Below are 12,372 nucleotides of genomic sequence, written 5' to 3'. Positions count from 1 at the left end.
CGAGGGTGGTAGGGGTACTGTCCCTTAGCACAGTCAGAAATCCATGTATTACTTACTTTGCACTCAGCCCTCCTTATCCTTGGCTCTGCATCCACAGATTCAAGCAACCACAAGTTGCCTAGTGCTGTAGTATGTATTTATTTAAAAAAAAAATTGTGAATAAGTGGACCCACACAGTTCAAACCTGTGTTGTTCAAGGGTAAACTGTACTTGCAAATTCTGTAATATCCAGGAAGATATTATCTGCTATTCTTTTTATCCCAAGTGCTTTGAATATTCATAGTGAACCTTAATGATTACATCAGTTCTTGAAAGAAGCCAAATATACAGTTTAAGTTCACCATCATTACTGGCATTTGGCCTAGTAATTGGCTACTGCCAATTAATAAATCTAACAAATCTGAAATTTTTATGTTTAGATATAGAATACTATAGATGTGATGCTTTTCTTATAAATTTAAAAATTATTCTTTTGAGATTATAAATTTCTGTCAGTAAGTTATAAAAATGGTCTATCAGTTTTCTCTTTGGTGTTGCTGTGCTCTCTGTGGTCACAGAAAAAGCTATGGAAAAATAAAATTCTTTTTGGGGACTTTTCTGGCAGTCCAGGGGTTAAGACTTCGCCTTCCAGTGCAGGTGCGGGTTCGATCCCTGGTCCGGGAGCTAAGATCCCACATGCCTCGTGACCAAAAAAACCCCCAAACATAAAACAGAAGCACTATTGTAACAAATTCAATGAAGACTTAAAATATGGTCCACATCAAAAAAAAAAAAAGAAAGAAAGAAAACTCTTTAAAAAGTAAAAAAAAAAAAAAAATTCTTTTAAGTTCAAAGATAAGTTTTTTCATAAAAGAAATAATAAAAATTTATTCACACATTACTTAGGTGAGTAAATAATTTTAAGAGGAAGAAACTTTCAACTTTATGAAGGATTGGTAAGGGATTTAAAAAACAAATAAATTATAAGGTTATAAAAAGAATACATTATGACTGTTCTGCTTGGTGAGAAAATAAAAGCAATTATTAAAACATTTTTATGCTGGAGTTTTTTATTTTAATAAGCAGCAATTAAACATAGTCTCTACATTCCTAACAGATAAAGATGGGCATTCAAACCCAAAAAGGGATGGGAGGGGTAGTTAGCATATTTTGTTTATAAAGGAATATATAGAAGAGGCAGGATTACATTAGCATTTTAATTCTATGGAATGTCAGTTAAGCTATTTCTTGAAATTTAATAATATATAGATTAAAACGTTTTTGTAAATATTTTAAGAACATTTCTAATATTCCCAGGAATTCATTGTGCTTTTCTGGGAATGCTTAGAAATGACAAATTACTGTTTAGAAATCTAAAATGTTCTTGCTATTATGTTATGCATTTACTTTTTAATAGATAATATTAAGAATTTGTTATTTTTAGTGAATTTATGGATTAATACACAAGTAGGTAATTTGGCTTATGTATGTTTCAAGAAAGAAAGTTATTAGCACATTCTTTGTAGAAATAGTGAGTAGTTACCATTAAACTCTTAAGTTACTTCTGAACCTTCCCTGTATAAGTTAATGCTATTATAGCAAGGTATAAATCTTTTTTTTTTTTGACCTGATAATGTGTCCATTATGAACACATTGGTACATTTATTTACCAGTTTAACTTTAATGTAACTCATCATGCATATCAAATATTGGCTTCTCATAAATCAATTTAATTAAAAAATTGAATTTTTACTACATGCAAGTCATAGTATGTTAGGTGTCAGGAGGGTCTAAGATGAGAAAGATGTTGTCCATACTCTCTAGAGGCCCATAGTTCTTATCCCTTATTACTTCACCACCTCACCTGGCATTATTAATGCACTTAGGTGATGTCTTGCTAACCAGAATGTAACATGCTTATGTGAAGGGTTTTATACACCATTTTCATCATCATCAGAGGGATAATGATACTATTGTAAAGAGTTTTATAGTTTAAAAAAATTTGTCTTATATTCATTGTATTCTTAAAATGAGTAGAACCTTTGTAATTTAGGATCAAACTGAGGTAACCTTTAAAAAGTAATTTTTTAAAATTAAATGATACTACTGTCTTTTGACAGAGTTTATGTTTTCAGCTTTATAGTTTTGTGCTAATGAACTTTTTTATTTAGTAAGTATATCCAGGAAACTGCAGGTAAAATATTCATAATGTGTGTTAGGTGTCAAAGGAAAATGTATAGAATATTTTAACTTATGTAGGGTATGAGATCACAGTTTGGCATACCTGTCCCAGAACAGATATTTATGTACAGTTAAATCAATTGGGTTTTATAACCATGATTTTTAAATAAGATTTGCAAGATAAAATCACACATACTTCAAAGAGCAATGCTAGGTTATAGCTTGCATATTAAATTCATAAATATATAACTTGCTTTTGAGTTCATGATTACATTTCACCTAACTTTCCGTCTGTCATGGACAGGGATCCCTGAGATGTTCATATTCTGCATTCTCATGTGCATGGTACTTAGATTCAAAAAGAGTGGGTGGGGGAAAGCTGCTTTATAGAAATACAAGTTCACAGAATTCATGCTGCATGCTTTGTGTGTTCCACTGCAAATACTGCATGCTGCATACTTGTATTTCTCTGAAAATGATGAACATAGACTCATACACACAAAAAGTTTAGTTTCTTTTTTGCCAATAGTTGGAACAGATGGAGGAATGTTAGACATAATAGCTTCTCTATTTTTTCTAAAATGAATTCTGTAATATTTTTCAAAAAATAAGGAAAAACCTTGTTATTTAAACCCAAAGTGGCTACAAATCAGCTCCTAAACTGTCACTGACATTAGTATCTAGATTTTGTAGTTTTTACAAATCTTTTAAAATATTTATTTACTAAGAAAACATTGCATTAATGCATGATACGAAATTGATAAAAATTTTTCTTTAAATTGGAATGCAGTTTAAAGTGACTGAATTTTCCAATTTCAGCTACTGCATTTGACAAGGATACAAACTGGAAAATGGAACTGGTATCATCTAAATGCTCTAAGTGCTTTAACTCATGGTAGTTGAGAAAAATCTTTCCATGTGGCATTATGTAGATTTCATTATTGATGGCTAATATTAATAACTGTGCTCTTCAGCCTTGACAGCAATGAAAAATTGTGGGTGCATTTAGTTCTTTCAAATGGTTTAAGTGTTTTGGTGCATGTTTTCAATTTAAAAATAGATCTTTGGCACTTGGCTTTTGATTATCGAAACATTGGCATTCTGACATTTCACTCTTTATATAATTGATGTGGATGTTGCAATTCCAGTAACTGCACATCACAGTTTTAAGTTTATCATATTACACCACTTTAAAACAGTAGCATACATGGCTATAGATAAAAATTAATTTTAGATTTAAACATATTTTTAGTTGTCTGTCACGTTACCTATTTTCATTTTTGTATGTGTTTATGATTGTAAACCTTTCCTTATCTTATACAAGATAAAATTGTATAGGACTGATAACTTCCAACTTTAACATTATTAGTGTGCCTCTTGATATTATGTTGTTAAGGGTTTAGTAGTAGCATTTTTCAATGAGTTGTTATGCCAGTTGCCACACATTTTGAAAAGATCTACTTTTGACTTTTTTTGTTAGGCATAATAGGTAAATGGTTTTATAAAAAACCTTTTTATAAGAACTAATTCTGGTTCTCTCCAGAGATTTTTTTCTGTTTAACTCTTTTTTGTTAGACTTCAGCCAATAAAATTTACTGTTAACTCATCTGAAGAAATTCCCTTAATAGTTAAAATCAAGGAGGCCTTTTAAAGAGAGAGGAAATGGACAGTGGTAACCAATTGCCAATAAGAAAAATCCATCCAATAATACGTCCTTCTTCTGTTTTTCATTCTGCGATAAAGGGTGGATTTATTTATTTTAGAGATCATGGTTTTGAACTGCCACTTCCAACTTCTGGAGACCCTCAGTGGTTAACTTGCTTATCTTCTACAGCCCAGCATGTTCCAAATCAAACCTTTTTCACTTTTATTCTTGTAGATTTTAAAACAATCATAGTGACGGTACCAGTTCCATTTTGCCTCCAATTCAGTTGATTATATATTTTTTCTATTTATTTCTCATTTTATAATTGATATCTGGAATAATCAGCAGCTCTTTTCTCATTTATTTTCTCATATTTTTATTCCAGGATTTGCCTCTGAAGCAGGGAGTGTCTGCATTAAAAATGACCTGTAGTTCTCTGCTTCATAGGTTAGAAACTTATTTTAATATTTTGTGGCTAAGCACAGTCCCACTTTTCAAATTCTATAATGAATTATTTAATTGGCATTGAATGTGGACCACAAGCATATATTTCATATTGGGGTTTTTTTTTTATTATTTTAAATGATTAAAATTCAGTGGAACTATCCAGCTGAGGCAATAAAAGCTTTGTTTTTGCTTTACAGCTTAAAACATTAAATTAGATTTTAAAAAATCTATCAATTATAACACAAGTAAAATAATGCTATTTGGGCATTTTTAAAAATTGCATTTTTTAGGCCTTGTATTGCTTGAAGCATTTATATTCTAAAACTTAACCAAATTCCAACTATTCATTTTGGGGAAAAACAATCAGTTCACAAATCACATTTTCAATGGGACTGCTAGCCAGCATAGGTGAAAACATGTATAGTGTATTTACTCTTAAATTGTACACTGCAGATGCTTCTTCAGCTCCCTCCTCTTCCTCCATGGGCGGTGCTTGCAGCTCCTTTACCACCTCTTCCAGCCCTACCATTTATTCTACCTCAGTCACCGACAGCAAGGCTATGCAAGTGGAGAGCTGCTCCTCAGCCTTGGGGGTAAGTAACCGAGGGGTAAGTGAAAAGCAGTTAACCAGTAACACAGTTCAGCAGCATCCATCAACACCGAAGAGGCACACAGTCTTGTACATCTCACCACCACCTGAGGACTTGCTGGATAACAGTCGGATGTCCTGCCAGGATGAGGGGTGTGGATTGGAATCTGAGCAGAGCTGCAGTATGTGGATGGAGGATTCCCCCTCCAACTTCAGTAACATGAGCACCAGTTCCTACAATGATAACACTGAGGTACCTCGTAAATCACGAAAACGAAATCCAAAGCAGAGGCCGGGGGTCAAACGACGAGATTGTGAAGAGTCTAATATGGATATATTTGATGCCGACAGTGCCAAAGCACCTCACTATGTGCTTTCTCAGCTTACCACGGACAACAAAGGCAACTCAAAAGCAGGAAATGGGTTGGTATTCACATTTTTTTAAAGTTCTCTCACCATTATGCAAAACAAAAAAATAAATCATTCCTCATTTTTCTTAATTGCTCAGCTCAAGTTTGCATCTAAAGCAAAGATATTAGTTTTATCATTGAAATAACATGAAAATTTTAACTTAAAATTATCAGGTTTCACTAGAGAAGAAAATAAAATACCAGTAGATTTTACCAATAGTTATCTTAGTATGGGTAAGATTTAGTAGAAAATGAAAATAATCTGTTTAGAAATAATTTTTTAATTTCAAATGGACTTATACTTTAAAAGAATTTTAAAATATTTTTATTCATAGAAATAACTAGTGATGCAATGACTCCAGCTAAAACAAACATTTACAGAGGGCTAGTTTGTATTCCCTTTCATGTTGTCTCCCCAAATGATTCAGTCATTTTCCATTTTTGTGAAGATTTTAGTCTTTATTTCCCTTTTTTCTTTTATTTGATGAAAACAAGAAAAACTAAATTGATAGTTTGATTCTCAACTTAGATTCATGTATTTATTTTAAGCTTTTTCTTTAATATATTATGCCAATTCAGGATTTTTAAAAAAATAAATGTATCACTTTTTTTTTTTTTTTTTCTGTGATTCTGGGTTATATATCTAAAGGGTGATAGAACCAGGATCATGGTGCCTGTTTGAGTTTTCATTCATCTCTGCCAGTTCACAACACTCACTAAATATGTTTCAATAGCTATATTATAGAATATTCACTTCTGAAGTAGAGAATACTATGACTTATTTTTAACTTTCTGATTCCTTTAATACTTTTATTGTAACATTTAATTTCTAGACTTTTGATTAGATTTTCCTACAGTATATTCAGCATAGTTTGATAGAATTTAACTCACTGGATCTTGAGAGATTACTTTTTTGGGTGGCAGGGTATGTATGGTCCTTTAGTTGACCCAGGATCTCCTACAATTTCAGGCTGTCACAGAATGTGATGGAGATGCTTTTGATTGTTTTCACTATTTGATTACATCATTGGTATATTTTAAGTTAAAAATCTGGTTGAGAGTTATAGAGAATATTCTTAATGTGTATTAAACTTGTCCTTAAATATTTTCTCAGTATATTTTTAAAGTAATACCTACCATTTAAGTAATGATTATTCTATACTACTTTCTTCTCTACTCTCATTTAAAACTCCTTTGGGGTGATAATAGTAAATAAAAACGCACATTTACATATTTTTCATTTTTAGAAAGTCCAGATTAGGAAATTATCTAAAAGAAAACAACATATACCCTTTCCTAAAGTGTTGCCATTAGCAGAGTCAACAATTCTAGGACATATCTGTAGAACTGTTATCTATAGAAAATGCTCTGAAACGCAGTAGCAGAGATTTAAAAGGCTCATATGTGTCTATCATTAAATACAGGTATGTGTTTATTCGGGCTTCTGTGGAGAAAGTGTTTTTTTTTTTTTTTTAAGTTCCGTAAGAGAGATTTTCATTTTTATACTGAAATAAATGTTAAAGTTCAGAATGAAGAACAAATAAAATTTTGACTTACAGTTAGTCAACACACATGATTTGCAGTTGCTGTTAAAGAGATATCTTGACCTACATCTTTTCTGCTTCTGCTTTTGTATGATAGATATATCTTAGAAATGATTTGAGGTTACCCAGGGAAAGTATAATAACATTTGTCAAGACAAAATCTCTCATGAAATAATTCATGGAACAGAAACTCATCAAGCAGCAGAAGAAATGTCCAGCTTCTTAGGTAATGGAAAAATATTTGACACTAGCATATGAAAATGATAGAAGAAGTTTAAACTTTGAATTTATAAGAACTATATTAAGGAAAGGATAAAACCATATATAAATATAGAAAAATAGGCCTTTGAAAACAGTTTTTAAGGGGATCTCAAACTAAAGTTCTATGTTCTTCAATAAGGAAGATGTTAGAAACATGAAAGAAATTTTGCCATAAAATTTCTATTTATATAATGCTAAATTATAGAAAATGTACCCTCAAACATGTTGAGTACAGCAGTTTTTATTGATCTTCAAGATGGAAATAGCATTTTTGTATGAATAAAATATTATATGAGTTTATTAAGAAAACAAAATCATTTTTAAAAAACTACTCAGTATTTAAACATTCCTAGCCATATTTTTCTTAAATTCTTCACCTAAATGTCCTGAGAATCAGTAGCCAATGTCTCTTTAGATATTCCTAGAAATTAAGATATGATGTCACCTGCATGTGAAACCTGTTTTAGGCATTTTATAGTGAAAATTATTTTTGTGACAGGCAACCAGAAGGATGTACAGCACAAAGGAATTAGTGTCATTTTAAGTTCTGAATAGAATATTCCAAGACAGTGGATTTTCTTTTTAGATAATCACTTAGAAGTAAAATCCCATACAATTAGCTGCTATTTTCTTGTTTTTTCCTTAAGCCATAATGCATTAAAAATTAGTAATTTGAATGACTGCTTTTCTAAGAATTAGTTGATGTTTTTATTGTTTTACACAGCTAGGGATCTAAATATGTATGTATTCAATTTTTACATTTAAGCCTAGAGAATAAAGTTAGTTTTAAGGGCTTTTAAAAGTATCATTTCAGAAATTGTTTGATTACATGTGCTATTCTTCTTTAAGCCATAATGTGTATACTTTATCAACTTAAAATTTTCATCCCAAGTGAAATATTTTGTTTTATTGAAATAGTAAAACTCAATATCATCTATTTACCCTCATAAATATTAGCTTGGCCAGCATAAATGAATACAAAAGCCACATCTTGCCAAATTAATGATATGCTAAATTTTCCTTATATTTCAGACTAAAGTGTTCCCTTTCCTATTATAAAATTAATAGATATTAATTACAAACATTCGAAAAATGCAGAAAAATAGAAGAAAATAAATAACCTATAATCTAATAAATCAATACAACTATTAGATTTTGCTGTTTTTTCTTTTAGTCCCTTTCAGTGCATATTTAGAGAATGTTTTTACATAGCTTAAGTAGATGAATATTTTTGCTTTGATTTTTTTTAATGAGTATAAAACAGTATCATTATAGTATGCAAAGTACTGCACATTGTATTCAGTGCAAATATTTGAATTTCTACCCAGAATGATGAAAAAATAGGATTTATTGCCCTTTGTTCTGACTTTGACTTGATACTTTTGTTCATAGAATTTATTCTTCCAGGGCCTTTTAAATTACTTACACAGGTAATCTTTGACTTAATTATGTCAAACTTCATCAACAAGTTTGCCTTCATCAACAAATACTTTTTCAGCATCTTTTGTTTCAGGAATTGTGCAAGGTTTAGGGAATATGAAGATGATTGAGCAAAGTACTTCCCTTCAGAACCCTTCCTCTCACCCAGTCAGTCTAACTGCATACCTTACTGCATCCTAGCCATGGATTCACCCCAATCCAAAATTCCATTGAGAACATAGCCTTTTCCCTCTTTATTATTGATGACTGAGTTAACAACTTGGTTAGAAATGAAGAGGTAAACATTAGAGCTAGATTTAAGGCTGCTTAGCCACCATTGCTCCTCTATGTTTGAAGTCATAATATTTCTCCTAGGACCTGTTTGCTTTTGGACAGGATTTTGTCCACAGTCATCTCTTGGCTCCTTTATTTTCAATTTGAGTGTAAACTTAGGACTGGGAAAGTGATACAGAAAGCATTATAGGCCCTGACTCTATTTTTAAATATACATAGGTAATTTTTAAACTAATAGTATTGTTTTCTATTTATTTTTATCACATATATACAGTACTTCAGATTAAATGTGTTGACCTGAAGTCCTAACCACCATTTGAAATATTTTTCTTTGAACATACATTCTGCATAGCAAATGCATAATATACAAATAAACATTAGAAACCCAATTAAAAAAAATAAGTTAGATTGCCTATCTGTAAAGCACAGATTATAAATTTTTTATATGCTGAGGGCTTTAATTATTTAATTAATCACAAATTAAAGTACTCTGAAAAATTTAACTTCTGAGAAAGATTGTTTAGAGTAAAGCTAATTTCCAAATTAAAATTGAATCACTGATTTTTTTTTTTTTAGTATAATTTTCTCAGTTTGATGTACTAAGGAAAATATCCAAAAGAATATGTACATGTTCCTTCAGTTTCTTTAAGGCCTTTTGTGTTTTTTTGTTTGTTTGTGTCTTTGTGCTACCCCCACTTTTCTTTTGCTTTGTAAGTCCTATTAGAAAATAATAGTAATCTTGTAGCTTTAGGTAACACTCACACATATATGTAATTTTTAAACTTTATTTTGAATGAAGTGCAATGTGAAAGGTTATAGTGACATTAGCTATTGTCTTTCCTGTTATTCTTGGTTTATTGCATTCAGTCTTCCTTCCTCCTGCCACACATACGCATTCTTTGTCATCCCTGTCCAACTTTACCACTAAATTTTATTTTCAATTTTTTTTAATTGAAGTATAGTTGATTTACAGTGTTGTGCCAATCTCTGCTATACAGCAGAGTGACTTAGTTATATACATATATACATTCTCTTTAATTACAAAAGTTTTAAAGATACTTTACTTATGGAATGTAGTGTCCCTCAGGCTGTCTTTTATTTTGTCAGTAAGATAATCAGTTGTTTTTAATGTTATTGCCTATTCTCTTTCTTCCTTTATCTTAGATGACTTTTGTAGAAAACTCTTTTTGATACTTTTTCCACTTTGTGCTTTGACTTCTCAGAACATTGGAAAACCAAAAAGGAACTGGAGTAAAGAAGAGCCCTATGTTGTGCGGACAGTATCCTGTTAAAAGTGAGGGAAAGGAGCTGAAGATAGTTGTACAACCTGAGACCCAGCACAGAGCTCGGTACCTAACTGAGGGTAGTCGTGGCTCAGTAAAGGACAGAACACAGCAAGGCTTTCCTACAGTAAAGGTACTTATTTTAGTTAGCAATATATGAAGAATTTTATCTACTTTTACTTATTATTTTGTTTTTAACCAAAAAGCTGCCTAAAATAAAACTAATAGTTGTATATATTAGAAATTAAAAGTCTGACTGAATTATAGGCCAAATATTATTACTCTGATGTCCTTTGAATTTTAGTTTAAATGAAAGGAGAGATGAAAGTGTGTTCTAACAAGTAAAATATATGGCAATCATGAATTATCTTCCCTTTATATTTGACATTGGTAGCAACTGTTTTAGATTCTTCTCACACCTTATATTTAAGAAGAAATTTTAAAGTGAGTCCAAAGAAATATTGTAGAAATTATCTTGGACTTGGAAAATAAGGTTTTTGAGATGGCTAAAGCAATCAGGACTACTCAACTCAGAAAATAATTGATTGATAGGTAACTTAAGTCTTCAGTTTAAAAAACAGGATATCGGGCTTCCCTGGTGGCGCAGTGGTTGAGAGTCCGCCTGCCGATGCAGGGGACACGGGTTCGTGCCGTGGTCCGGGAAGATCCCACATGCTGCGGAGCGGCTGGGCCCCTGAGCTATGGGCGCTGAGCCTGCACATCCGGAGCCTGTGCTCCGCAACGGGAGAGGCCACAACAGTGAGAGGCCTGCGTACCACCAAAAAAAAATTAATTAATTAATTAAAAAAATTTAAAACAGGATATCAGTTGAGTCTTTATCTTTTCAGAACTTAGACTAACAGAAGAAAGAGGGGGCACTTAAATTTTAGCACCTGGGATACCTTATTGAAAAGACTATTTCTCTTTGAAGACAAACCAAAAGAAGTGGAGTAGGGGATGTTTATTTAACAAGTGTTCCTACCCCTTGCAAAATACTAAACAGGGAGGAATTTTGGCTAGTCACATGGTAGATTCTTGTAAATACAGTTTGTGTAAATGTGTTAGTTGAACAATATTTAATTGAACTGCCTTTCGTTTTATACTTGAAAGAAATAATGGTAGAAACTTGGGATCAAGAAGCTTACTCATGACCATTATACGGTTTGTTAATAATCACATGTACAGTATCATTCCTACCCCTCTACTACTCACCACGCCAATCCTTTTTCAGTCCCCCCATCTTAGGACAAGTAACAGGCAAGTGAGAAATTTAAGTTATGCTTTGTATAAATATTTGTCTAACCAGACATTTTGATAGTTTGGTAAATATTTTTAACCTAATTGCTCTGACTTTAAGTTATGCTTTGTCTAAATACTTGTCTGCAGAAGTAGTTAGATTAATTGCCTGTGATAAGGAGTGAATTGGCTGATCTTAAAAGTTTACTTATTCACTCATTCAGCAAATACCGTACCCTTCTGTGTGCCAGACACTGATCTAAGGTAGTGCTAACAATTTGGGTAGACTGCTTATTTGCTGCTTATTTGACTCATTATGATGATACCCATAGACACAGAGATACAGTTATTCTTGGATAGAGAAGATATATGAGTTTTTTTATAAGCACTTTGATGTGGATTGTACAAGTTATTTTGTGATTTTCTGCATTCTGTATTAGCAGCTTCAATGTTTACAAACCTTATCAAGAACCAGCATTGGAAACATTTGTTCCCAAGTGTTCTTTTAAATATTTATTTATTCTTCAGCATACAAATTATAATTTAATTTATGAAGGCTTGCTAGAGATCTGTAATGACCCATAGGTCCTGGTTTGAACCAGCAGTTTTTCAGACCATAATGTTTTGGCCTAAGATTTTGTGATGTTGTATATATGTATCTAGTCTATGAAAATGAGCTCCATACCCCTAGTATTTATATAGCTGCACTTCAAACACTTTCCTACTCAAACAGCTTTAACAGAGTAAAAATTTAGTAGATGTACTCTCATTTGATGATGATGATAATGATGCCAGTAGCACAGTTTAGTGAATTTTCCATTAGTGGTGGTGGTAAATCCTGAGTAACCCACATGCTTTGGCAGTCCGTAAATTTATAAATACCTTAAAGGATTGTGTATGCATTCTCATCTGGTTGTACAAATTAATTACAAATGATAATTTATCATTAAACATCTAAAATTAAAATGTGATTATTGCAGAACTAAAACTTAGAGTTTTCTGCAAAAATTTAGCCAATTTTCCTTTATGAAAATATTTTACCTCTGTTTTTCTGGAAGACTTGTTATTTCTTTATTGTAATCCA

The 12,372-nt window shown here is 31.7% G+C and overlaps 1 protein-coding gene across 9 annotated transcripts in view; it reads left to right on the top strand.

Annotated features, from left to right (window-relative positions):
- NFAT5 (nuclear factor of activated T cells 5) overlaps positions 1-12,372 on the top strand; it is a 132,043-nt gene that overhangs the window by 82,278 nt on the left and 37,393 nt on the right. For 4 of the 9 annotated variants that reach the window (XM_079908463.1, XM_079908462.1, XM_079908461.1 and 1 more), the window contains 2 exons: positions 4,706-5,264; positions 9,993-10,185. In XM_079908463.1, coding sequence (XP_079764589.1) covers positions 4,706-5,264; positions 9,993-10,185 — 752 coding nt within the window. Of the gene's footprint in view, positions 1-4,190; positions 4,253-4,705; positions 5,265-5,450; positions 7,022-9,992; positions 10,186-12,372 lie in introns of those variants that run through there. The other 5 variants (XM_079908467.1, XM_079908465.1, XM_079908464.1 and 2 more) reach the window with 4 other exon arrangements.

Source organism: Stenella coeruleoalba, assembly GCF_951394435.1.
Source record: "Stenella coeruleoalba genome assembly, chromosome: 20".
Lineage (NCBI taxonomy): Eukaryota > Metazoa > Chordata > Mammalia > Artiodactyla > Delphinidae > Stenella > Stenella coeruleoalba.
This window is presented reverse-complemented; position numbering and strand designations above follow the sequence as displayed.